The sequence below is a fragment of the Onychomys torridus genome, chromosome 3 (genome assembly GCF_903995425.1).
Source record: "Onychomys torridus chromosome 3, mOncTor1.1, whole genome shotgun sequence".
In the NCBI taxonomy this organism is placed as follows: Eukaryota; Metazoa; Chordata; class Mammalia; order Rodentia; family Cricetidae; genus Onychomys; species Onychomys torridus.
Genome location: NC_050445.1, coordinates 29,476,084 through 29,488,872, shown reverse-complemented (window position 1 = coordinate 29,488,872; position 12,789 = coordinate 29,476,084). Strand labels below are relative to the sequence as shown.

Below are 12,789 nucleotides of genomic sequence, written 5' to 3'. Positions count from 1 at the left end.
TGTGTTCCAAATGTGTGTGTGTGTGTGTGTGTGTGTGTGTGTGAGAGAGAGAGAGAGAGAGAGAGAGAGAGAGAGAGAGAGAGAGAGAGAGAGAGAGAGAGAATTCTTTCTTCCTTTTACTTTCTTCTATCTGAACATTATTTTTCTTTTTCCTTTCTCCCATCTGTCTAATCATGTGAGCACCAATCGACACTTACTAAATGTCTACGACCATTTCAAGTACAGTGTTCTGGTCATGTGGTAAGGAATCTAAGGAACAGAAATAAGGGTTGTACCACAATGGTACCTGGCCTGGAGATGTTTTGCCTCTTGGTATCTATGAGAAAATGTCAGAGGAAGACTTGGAGAGGGACTATGGAGTCAGTGAGCTGTGAAGAGCCCTTGGACAAGCAGCTGTGTCCTTCTCACCCTACGTCTCACTCATGTCCGTGCTTCCATCCTGTGTCTAGGTTTGACTCAAGTATTGGGCCCCTCCTCTTCTCCGACCAGTTCCTGCAGCTCTCCACCCTACTGCCAAGTGCTAACGTATATGGTCTGGGTGAACATGTGCACCAGCAGTACCGGCATGACATGAATTGGAAGACCTGGTCCTTGTTTTCCAGGGACACAACTCCCAATGATGTAAGCTTTCAGGTTCCTTTCCTGTGACTATCACAACCTTAATCTCAAGTGTCACCTGGCATTGCAGTTAAGAGGGACAATCCAGGGTGACTTTGCTTGTTTTTGCTTTTGAGATCTTCTCCTTATCAGTGATGTGATTCTTAGCAAGTTCTTAATAGAGATTCTATGAACAATAGTTTCAGAATTCATATCCTTCCATATTTTAACAAAAGTCAAGATCTTCATATACATACTAGATTAATGGTCAGAGTTGGTGCATTTTTTGAGAAAGCACCAACTCACTTGTTAACATCCTCTAAATAGAGACCTGAACTCATAAAATTCATTGACATCTTCATTGATCATGATGTAATTGATCATAGGCTAATTGTGAATGTTTGTTTTTTAATTGTCTTTCTACAGGAAGGAAATAACTTGTATGGTGTACAGACATTCTTCCTGTGCCTTGAAGATAAGAGTGGATTATCCTTTGGAGTGTTTCTGATGAACAGCAATGCCATGGGTAAAGGACAAAGGAATATTCCTAAACAAACAAGCAAATAATATATCAGAGCCCCTTTTATAGCACTATGGTTGAATGAATGAATCCCTTTCACAATGTTTAAAGCATGGCTAGCTGTGCTCTCTAGCTGCGACATCCCTATCTGGTTACCCATGGGATCTGTGTGCAAAGGATTCTCTCCTGAGTTCTCAACTCTCAAATCTGGTGGCCTTTTCTGGAATATTTGTTATTACAGAGTTAGCATAACTCTTCCTGTAATCCTGTGAGACAGGATCTACCCACAGAGCAGAACTCCTTCTTAGTCCTACATTAAGAGATCTTGACTGGCAGTTCCAGTACAGTCACCACAGGGGAAGAAGAGATGGATAAATATCTCTGAGGGTTGATGGTGGGCATAGGATATTGAACCTTACTCTCCCAATTGATTATCATTGGATTAGATCAGTGTTATTCAAAGATGTAGCCCATATAGTCTTTCATGTCCATTCAAGATGAATATAGATATTGAGAATAAGCATTGATTTAACAGCCAAAGGTCTGCATAAGCCTTTTTTCTCATAATTTATGCTCTTTTTTATAGACATATCAGCTTGCAATAATTTAAGGGTTATATAAGCAAGAAAGATCTAATCCTTCACTATAGTTTTTGTTTTGTTTTGAGAAGCAGTATAGGTGATCCAAGATTATTCTAGAATACAAACAGCCCAAGAACAGACAAAGAGAATACATTGACTGCCCATTTCAGTGGTTTAAAAAGGAATCACAAAAATGAATTGAGTCAAGACTTAATGGGAAAGCTACAAGGCCCGAGGTTCTCTGTGTGAATTAGTCCTATATGACCTAAGAGTGCTTTCAGAAGACTCTGAGGCCCTCTATCCCTAGACACAGAACAAGGCTAGGAGGCAACTTCTCAGGAGGGTGGTTGGAGAGTCATGGGACTTGGCATTTACAATATAGTCTCTGACCTGCTTTACTTTGACCCTTCTTCACTGAGGCTAGAACTTCAGAGTGTCTAGCTGGGCTGTGTATTTACAGTAACAATGAGGTGTAGAACAAGAAGCACAGGTTCAGACATATTTTTTTCTTCTACCCTCTAAGATTTAATTTTTGTGGGCCTGCAAACTAAACTGCCAGAAAGAGACCAGGAAGCAAAAGACAGAGTTTGTTTGCATATGCAAAGATTATACAGGCAGGTGTGCTGGGGGTTGAGTACCTGAAAGGGATGATTGTAACTTGAAGCTTATACACCATCCTAACAGTGGCAGGCAAGGTGAGATGGGCATGGGTAGAGAACAAATGTCAGGAAGGCAAGGTGAAATGAGCATGCGCAGAATCTCAGGAGTAGCAGGCAAGGTGAAATGGGCATGCGCAGGAGACCATGTGTCAGGAAAGATACATGGGCCCGAAAACAGATGGGAAAATGTGACATTATTGTGACAGTATTTACTGATGTTCATTGTCTGAGAGGAGATTAGAGTTGCTTCCATGGAATGGATTTGTGACAGCTGAGTTATTTTGAGGGGCTCTGATTATGGGTAACTAGGGGTATCAGTAACAATGGCCATCAGCCTCAAGAAACTATTCTACTGCAGTGACTAATTCTGGATTCGTTTGTGAGGCTGATTGCTCTTTAGACAGAGCCTGGGACATGGCACAGGAGTTGGAACATTCTAGTTTCCTGCTATTGACGTTTGTTGCTGAACAAATATTTTAACTCTCATGTATGTAAGAATTTGTTTCTTTATATACAACACGTGGTGCATTAAAAATCACCTTACCAAAGTTCAGGTAGTTAGTGTCTATGGCTATAAATTTTGTAGTCATTTCAATAGAACAAATCCTAATTTATATTTTCCTTTATTTTAATCTTTTAAGAGGTTACCCTTCAGCCTACTCCAGCAATCACGTACCGCACCATTGGGGGGATTCTGGACTTCTATGTCTTCTTGGGGAACACACCTGAGGGAGTTGTTCAAGAATATCTAGAGGTAAACATGAAATCATGGTTCTGACTGAGGGAATCCTACGCACCAAACATTAAGAGATGTAAACTTAACACACACGTGTGAGTTAGACATGCCTGAGATGATACATTTCAGACACAATGGAAATTTTTAATAAAGTTTTTATATTATAAAAATATGAAAGGATATAAAGATACTGAAAGGTGCCCTTACTCTTAAAAGGGAGATATAAAAGTTGACTGGCATTATAATGTTAATGAATCAATACACCAGAAAACTGAATATATTTTGTGCCCTAAACCAATGCATCAAACAGCTTTGTTTTAAAAAGTATTGAGCTGTGAGATGAATTAATTGGTAAAGATGACTTGCTGCATGAGCATGAGGACCTGCGTTCAGATCCCCAGCAGTTCTGTGAAAAGCTGGTGCAGTGGTGTGTACTTGTAATCACCCCATGGAGAGACAGAGACAGAATGATACTTGGGGCTTGCCAGCCACTTCCACAGTGGGGCTAATTAGTGAGCTCCAAGTTCAATGTGAGATCTTGCCTTCAAATTAAAGGGGAGGGCAATTAAGGAAGATATCCTACATAGACGTCTGTCCACCACATGCAACCTCCCTATGCATGTGCACACACACAATATTACTGACTTTCATTCCACATATTTATTTCAGCTCATCGGGCGGCCAGCTCTGCCTTCATACTGGGCACTTGGGTTTCAGCTCAGCCGGTATGATTATGGAACCCTAGACAATATGAAGAAAGTTGTGGATCGAAACCGTGCAGCACAGCTCCCGTATGTAAGTAAGCTTGAACGCAGTTCTCCAAAACGAAATCCACAGAAGAACAGGGACAGCCTCTGCCTTCTCCATACTTTCCCTCTTTGAATTCTTTCCCCTTCTGGTAATAAAATGACTTTTATGCATTTAGAATATTAGAGGATTTGTCAGATCAGTCACTTGTTTTCAAAGAACTGTGGTTCTTTTCAGTAGGAAGTGGTACTTATAGATTAATAATACAGATGAGGCAGCAACCTGGTTTCTGACTATGTGTTGTTTCATTAGTTCAATTTTCTCATGCTTATTGTGTTGACCGCATTTTTACAGAACTTAATTTTGAGTTAAGTTAATTCTGTCTTTAGCTCAGATTTTAGCTTATGCTTCTCCATATAGGTTTATTACCTTATATATAGTCTTGGTTGAATTTTTTGATTCAAAAATATCATGGCAGAGATAGATTATAAAAGTGATATAAGAGTTCTCCAAGACCTTGGTATAAACTTGATTCTCAGGTTTTGTGTGAGGTAATTCATAATGCAGGTCTTCCATCTCCCAACCCCTTATCATTTAATGAATTTTAACAGATATTTTGAGAAAACATTGAAGAAGAGATAAGTTAGGCAGCACACACACACACACACATATGTGTGTGCACACGCATGAAACTGGTTCAGGTCCAAATAATCTAATCTAACTGGCTCTTTTTTTGTGTGTGGGGGGCACAGACACAGGTAAGAAACTGAAGCTAAATTAGAGAAGTAGTTTCATCATAACCATGTAGCTTGTTGGTGATAGAATTCACATTTAAGTAGATTTACCCAAAAATCAAATGACAAGGTTGAGGGACATTTGCTTTGCAGTGGTGTTTTGGTGGCTGTTTACCAGTCAGTGGACAGGATTTGTCTTCTCGCACACTGTGATCATTTTGTATTTGAAACAGAACTTCAGGAGATCTTGGAATTGGGAAGAAAATGAAAAACTCTAACAGGTGGAAGAGTGAGATTTTAAAAGACAGGTGACTAGGGGAAGACGGTAAATGAGAGCTGTGTAAGACATTTGGGTAGGGGACTCCAGTCTTTGGCTGGCCTCTCTTGTCTTCCAGCCCTCAGGGACTATGGCGTTTGGGGTGAGAGGAAATGTGAGGCAGAAACAGCAGAGGCAGAACTGAGGTGAAGAGAATAAACCCAGCCATCAGAATAGTGAGAATGCCCGTATGGACTCATAAGCCCGGTTCATGTCTTCTTTACTTACTGCAGAATCCCATTTTCAACCCTAGTTAAGATATAAACCCCATTTAGTAGTAGATAGCCAAAGGAACAGGGTTGTTGGTTGAGATCGCCAGCACCACTGTGCCTCTCTACTCTGAATGGTTTTTCTTACATACAGGCAGACATTGCCATCCTGAGTAATCTGGGGGATGGGGGAAGAGGATTTCTTGGTGCACAGTGGAATAAGATGCTAAAAGAAATACTGAGAAATGGACCTGAAAGTAATTCAGAGTTGCATATGGGCGTCCAGTCTTGAAAGTTCAAGAAGGAAGCATAGTGTACTAAAGTGTTTCTGCTTTGAGTGGCTGATTTTGAATATTTCTATTATATTGGAGGCTGTGATGGGGAATGAGGTGTCAAGAAGACAGAAAGGGGGAATTAAAAAAAAACTAGAACAATCCTGTTCTGTCTCCCTTTTCATTTCCTGGACATAGGCACAGTGTAAACTTTGTTCCAGTGTCACTATTTTCATATAAAACTAGGAAAGAATAAACACAGATGGACTGTGGTAGAGGTACCAAGATCGTTAGTAGGATTATTGTGATAGTGAAATGAGGGAGAAGGGAGAAGAAATATCCCCTTCATCTCTTTGTCTTGTGTGTAGGGTAAGTTTTATTTAGATAGCTCCAGTGGTTTGTCATCAATTGTGCAGTTAATCTGATATCATGGGTGGGGCTGAGCCTTAGGGAGATAATGAGGCAATTTGTTTTCCAAATTGCTCTTCAAAAAGATGTATTTGGACAACCGATAACACTGCATTTAAATTCCAGCACAGGAGTTGTTTTTCATCTTAGATATTAAAGGTGATAATTTGGTGATTCCCTTTAGCAGGGAAATTCATAGGTACTAAATTGTGGATGCTTGTATTCTTGCAGGATGTTCAGCATGCTGATATTGATTATATGGACCAGAGGAAGGACTTCACTTATGACCCAGTAAATTTTAAAGGCTTCCCGGAGTTTGTTAAGGAGCTGCACAATAATGGGCAGAAACTTATTATCATTTTGGTATGTGCTTCCTTTTTAACTCTGAAATCAGGTGGTTGCTCATCCTTTTCATTATGTCCCCTTCTCCCTCCTTGGCCTCCAATGAAATGAAAATATGCCTTCAGCAACATTTGAATGTGGCTGTTTTATTGGAGGCTTTTTTTTTTTCATTGTGTTTTTTCTTTTCTTAGGATCCAGCCATTTCCAATAACTCTCTCCCAAGTGATCCCTATGGCCCATATGACAGAGGTTCAGCAATGAAAATCTGGGTGAATAGTTCTGATGGTGTAAACGCACTCATTGGAGAGGTAATTTAACAGGGAAGTGGTGGTTCTGTCTCTGGCTGGATTGTGAGTGGTTGTGGATAAGTATGTGGTTGTTTGGTACATCTTCAAAGAACTTAGACATGCTGAGGAGAAGCTTTCTTTGCCTTTTCATACCCAAATGTCTACTATCTACTCCAGCTCTTACATGTTTTTCCCAGCCAGATCCCATTCAATGACAACTCACTCATTGAGTGTCCATTTCTTTACTCTGTCCCCTCTTGTCACTACACTCCTGCTTCTCACATTGCTCCACTGAAACTGGCATTAGTCACTGCCTACTAGGTAGATCCAATTGAAAAGGGTCATGCCACTCTTGACTCAGTTTCCTGTCAATGAATAATATACTTTCCACTTTTCCCCCCTGAAATCTTTTATTATCTTGTTTTTCATGAAGGTATTATCTTCTGCTTAACTTTTAATATCCACTTCAAAATATAGTATCTGAGGGAAATGGATAGAGAAAGAATAGAGAAAAGTAAATAATGTTAGAATCTATAGATTATAATGAGTCAGCTGAAATTCATATAAAACATATCTCCATTTTCAATTCATGAAATGGAGAAGACATGAAAGTAGGAGAAGCAATATGGAAATGTGAACCAGAGCTGAAGACTGGCAAACAAGACAGTGCTTTTATCCTTGGATTTACTCATTTAAATAGCCAATCACATTTTAAAATTAATTTTCTCAGGTGGCTTTTCATTTTAATTGAGAGTGATTGAGTCTCCATATTCTAAGTGGTTTACTCTACACCGAGAAGACTTGTGGCTTCTACCTCTGTTTTCACTATCACGTTTGGAATTCCTACATAAAGTTCTTAGCTTATTCTACATTCACTTAATTTATTATCAGTGTTCTCTCTTTTTGTCTCCCACAGGTCTGGCCTGGAACAACTGTCTTTCCTGATTACACCAATCCCAACTGTGCTGTTTGGTGGGCAACAGAACTTGAGCTTTTCCACAACAAAGTGGAGTTTGATGGCATTTGGATTGTGAGTTTGAACACTTTGACCCATGGAGACATTCTCAGTGTGTATCTCTGGCTATGTCTTTGAATCATGGAGCATAGAAAGAAAATGAAAGCAATGGTCACATATTCCTTACAGTATCATAAAACACACGATAGTTCAATTGTCAGCTTGAGGCTTTTATTTAGACATGATGACAGATTCATCAGAACCAAAGTGTTCAGGTATAAAATACCTTCTGGAAGTATAAAGGAGCAATGTCTCATAAAATGTCAGATGAATATGGGTGTAATACAGCTGCTGTTGAATGAAATTTAGGCCTACAGTTGAAAATTTTCTATTTATAAAAGAACTGTAGAAAATTCAAATAATACAATCAGCTAAAAAGATGACAGCAAAAATTCTGTAAAATGATAGCAACCAAAGATGTCTAAAATTAGTTTTGCTATCTACCCTTCCAGACCTTCAATTTTCACAGCTCTGGCACATGGATACACTGTCTCCCTTCTCTCTTTCTATATGTATATTTATGTATGTCCCTATATGTAGGATATATTTAGGCATATAATATTGTAGGTTGAAATACATACGGGAAATAACATGAAACTTTTTGGATAATCTATTTGGGAATTGTTTACTTTCAGTAATTATAGACATGCATCATTTTGAAGCTATTCTAAGAACTTCCTCTGTGAAATTTCTAGTGAGTTGAGAAGATAGAGACCTATATTTCTACCTTATGCATTGGAAATTCTTAAAAAGAAATATGTAGAGTAATTTATCTGATCCTCAGAAACAAAAACACACTACCATTATATAAACACAGCATGCTGCTTTGCCTAATAGATTTTGCTCTCTGTCTGGTAGGATATGAATGAAGTCTCCAACTTTGTTGATGGCTCAGTTTCAGGATGTTCCACAAACAACCTCAATTATCCTCCATTCACACCAAGTAAGTCATTGTGGTCATCCTGATTGATGTGGCAAGGTGTATATGATATTTTGAATTTACAGTGATAGATCTGAACCACTGAACAATAATGGTCACAGGGAAAGGAATGTGGGTACTACATAAAGAAAACTAGAAAAGAAATTCAATATACTGTCCATGGTTCTCTGAGGAGGCATAAATTCTCAATGAATAATCTAGTTGTTCTGTGCCTAGTCCATGCTGTTGTAGGGGAAATTCTAAAACACCTATGATGCAGAATCCAGAGGCTAGTGATTAGTTAGTGCTATTTTCAAGGTGAATCTCATAGAGCTTACAAGAGAGAGCAGATGGGTAGTTTTGACCTTCAGGTGAGGGATACTGCTTGAAGGATGAGCATGAACCATATAGTCAAATAAACCTCAACCTCTGAGGATATGGTTATAGAACCATATTATTAATTGTTGTTTGAAGAAAGTTACAGAGCCAAGAAGAAAGTTATATCTTGAGTAAGAAAGAAACGAAACTTCTAGGGTTATAACACTCATGGTCACTTCAGTCTGAAGACAAACTGGGAAACTGAGGCAGATGTAGGTAAGAATCAAATATTGAAGAGGTTTGATTGAAGGCCAGACAGTCCTCACTTAATTCTTTCTGTGATAGAAGCTATTTATAGTTTTGTCAGAGGGCTGAAGGATTGTCAACTCGTTTTAGAAGTATTAATCTGGCATTAACATGTAGAATGAATTTAAAAAATAGGTCAGAAGTAAATAAATTGTCAAGAATCTATATTAATAAATAGAATACACAGTTCATTTCTGTGGGAACCACAGTGGTTGAGTAGGAACAGAGAATATGTGAGTGAAACTAAGACTACTAATCACTCTATGCAATACGCGATCAAGAGAAAATGCAGTCAGAAGCTAAATTACACTTTCATCCAATGTTTCTTATTTTGAGCCATTATATTCATTTGAAAAATTCAGATCGAAATTCCAGCTGGATTATATTCTCTTCTCTGCCTCTGAGAATCAGGAGTGTGTGGGTAACACAGTGCATTTTTGTATCAGAAAAATTACATCAACTAGATGGTCTTCTGATGATCAGAACACAGCATGTTTATTTTCAGGATAGCTACAATAAAAACCTGGCCAGTGCAGCCATCTTTACAGGATGTGTGGAAGTTAAGAAGTGAGAAATTAGCATGGAAAGTTTTCCCTGACTGGTCATTTGTTGTTGTTGCAGAGATCCTGGATGGGCGCTTGTTCTCTAAGACTCTCTGCATGGATGCAATTCAGCATTGGGGCAAGCAGTATGATGTTCACAATCTGTATGGCTACTCCATGGCCATTGCCACAGCAGAGTGAGTCCATTATTATAAACGTATATGTGATCACATTATGGATCTGAAAGAGGCTTAGTGACTCATAAATAGTATTTGTTAAAATTCAAAACAAAAAGTAAACTTGAGGGGTGGGTCCTGAGCAGATGGCTTAGAAGTTAAGAACATGTACAGCTCTCTCAGAGGACCTGAATTTGGTTTCCAGCACCCACATTGGGTGGCTCACAACTGCCTGTAACTACTGTTCCAGAAATCAGACTCCCACTTCTGGTCCTCTCTGGCATCTTCACTCAATGTGCATATACCCAATGTGTGCACAAGCACATACATACAAATACTTAAAGCTGACACAAATATTTAAAAAAATATGGTCATCATTACTGAATGAATGAGGAAATTGGCATGTAGAAAATAAAAAAAAAATCTAGTAAGTATTTGCAGAATATATAAAATGAGATGAGAAATGAGTAAATGAATGAATAGAAAATCAGAAGAAAGCTGTTATCCAAGGAAAATATCTAAAATACGGAAAAACAAAATTTAGGCCCTTCTCCTTATACATTTTATCTTCCTACATAGTGTAAAAATAAAGGATATAGAGGATTAAGTAACTTGTAGATATCTATGGGCATTGGGCTTTTACGTTGGACCCAGGAGCCTTCTACTGGGTTCTGTTTACCTTTGTGTGGAATTAAATTCTATAATGATAAAAATGTAAGGATAATTTGTTCTTGCTGTAACAGTGACAGAAAGAAACTAGACCAAGAACAATTTCACTGATTAACAAAATAACAGGTGTAATTTTAACCACTTTGAGAGAAGTGGAAAATGCCCCACAGTAAATGATTTTTCAGTGTGGGAGATAAATTCAGGGCGTTACCTGCGAGGCAAGTGCTGTACCATCGAGCTATAAATCCAGCCCTGCAAATTTTTTTAGTTATGTGTACACATGCAGACCTTTAACTTAAAATATTTAATGTATTTAGTTAAAAAATCATTTATGTTTAATTTTAAAACATTTTTTCTTATACAATTATCACCAACATGTTTTTCTACATAAAACTTTCAAAGGTAATGTTGGTAAGTCCACTTTTGTTTAGTTTCTGAGGTCTTGTGATAGAAAGACTAACATATTTTTTACTTATGTTAAGTTTTACTTTTTATTTTATAAAATTCATATACCTCTAGTTTTTAACCTTTCCAAGGCTGCTTTGGAAGTCGTTGGGAATTAAGAGGCTAACGGTATGTAAAGAACAAAGCTAAGCAAAATATGAATGCATGTCATGGTAGAGACTGCTTCTAACAGCCCCTCGAATCCTTTTTGGAGAAAAGGAGCAGAGAGGAATGAGACGTTTGTTTTTTATATTCTTACTATTGTTGTTCAGAGACTAGCTGAGCTTCCCACTGATCCCTAAATGTCTGTCCCGTTCCAGAGCCGTGAAGACAGTGTTCCCAGACAAGAGAAGTTTCATCATAACACGCTCTACCTTTGCGGGATCTGGCAAGTTTGCATCCCACTGGTTAGGAGACAATGCTGCTACCTGGAAGGACCTTCAGTGGTCCATTCCAGGCATGCTTGAGTTCAACCTTTTCGGTATCCCAATGGTGAGTCTTCGCCCCCAGCTCTCTTATGACTATCAGTTCTCAGGAAGTTCCCTTCTGATAAGTTTTTACACTATAAAGCCTGCCATGGGTGAGGGCTTTAATGTCCATTCTTCATCATCATCACTGTGGTTCTTGCAGTTATCATCGTTTTCTGAACTGCCTGATGTAAAAAGAAAGTACAACCCTGATATCTCCTAAAATATTCTTAACGTGTAAGACACAGAAAGTGTGCCAATCCTCTTGTCTAAGTCAGATGCATGCATACATGGAGTATGTAACTAGTTCCCATGCATGCATACATGCAACACACTTATATAGCAAGTTCCCAGATGAAGAAACAGCCCTGCAGCACTGGCTTTGGATTGCTTGGTCAAATTCAACAGACACATTATTGAACTCTTACTGTGTCAAGGTGCTAAATTAAGTATGAATGGCATCCAGTAACAAAATACAGAGACATACAAGTAAACATAAGTTGAACCATGGAGACTGGCTAATGAGGGGAGAAGCTTATTTTAAGACCACAGAATAAACACAAGCCAAAGGAGCATGAAGGGGTGATCGATGTGCTCCTAAGTTCGGTGTGGAGAACTGGAGTAGGTGGTTATCTGAAAGGGTAGATTGGAACCAGATTTAAAGGGTTGAGAGGAGGGATAGAGAGGAAGCTGTGGAGAGTTTGATGAAGTGAGTGGCGTGATCAGAGTCAGGCTTTAGATATGTATGTGATACAATATTATTGGTACTGCCAGCTACTATCCATAAGAAGTTATGGTGCTCATGCTCAGTTTAACAAAATCGAGGGGCCATGGCAGGAAAGGAGTCATCTAGCATGGTGTGCACACAGTGATGGTTCTGACCATACCACGTTCGCCTTCTAGGTAAAAGATTTGAACAAAAATGTTTGGTTAGGAAATTCCTGGTGGAAAGCAACAGAAGGAGGTGGGTGGATGTGTGAGAAGCATGCTGTCCATGTGTCGTTATAGGTAGGGGCCGATATATGTGGCTTTGCCCTGGACACATCTGAGGAGCTCTGCAGGCGGTGGATGCAGCTGGGGGCATTTTATCCATTTTCCCGGAATCACAATGGCCAAGGCTACAAGGTAAGTCAGCTGGAAAGTATAATCAATGTACATTGGGTGTGGATCTGTTTGTAATCCCACCATGAAATCTGTTGAGCCAGTTTCATAATATACTTTATGTATGCTGATTTCGGCCTCACTTGCCATTAACAAAGACCTGTTGGTCGTAAAATGTCCCAGTGTCTCAGTTTCTCTCTTATTTTTGCCATTGGGACCAGCTTCGTTCACACACACACACACACACACACACACACACACACACACACACACACACTGGTTGCTCATGTGGATGGCTTCTTTAGATTCAGCCTGGTTATGATGCACAGCTCAAGCAAAGGGTTAAGAATTCAAGATTCTACCTGGTGTCACAGACCTCTAATCCTAGCTAACTATTTGGGAGGTGGAGGCAGGAGGATGGATC

General features: G+C 39.1%; 1 protein-coding gene across 1 annotated transcript in view; it reads left to right on the top strand.

The window, feature by feature from the left end:
* The window catches only part of Mgam (maltase-glucoamylase), a 90,717-nt gene that overhangs the window by 16,473 nt on the left and 61,455 nt on the right, over window positions 1-12,789 (top strand). The window contains exons 6-16 of the mRNA XM_036181844.1: window positions 450-621; window positions 1,024-1,123; window positions 2,999-3,111; window positions 3,763-3,888; window positions 6,011-6,142; window positions 6,313-6,429; window positions 7,325-7,438; window positions 8,282-8,366; window positions 9,588-9,705; window positions 11,118-11,289; window positions 12,273-12,389. Of these exons, the coding sequence (XP_036037737.1) occupies window positions 450-621; window positions 1,024-1,123; window positions 2,999-3,111; window positions 3,763-3,888; window positions 6,011-6,142; window positions 6,313-6,429; window positions 7,325-7,438; window positions 8,282-8,366; window positions 9,588-9,705; window positions 11,118-11,289; window positions 12,273-12,389 (1,366 nt within the window). The remainder of the gene's footprint in view (window positions 1-449; window positions 622-1,023; window positions 1,124-2,998; window positions 3,112-3,762; window positions 3,889-6,010; window positions 6,143-6,312; window positions 6,430-7,324; window positions 7,439-8,281; window positions 8,367-9,587; window positions 9,706-11,117; window positions 11,290-12,272; window positions 12,390-12,789) is intronic.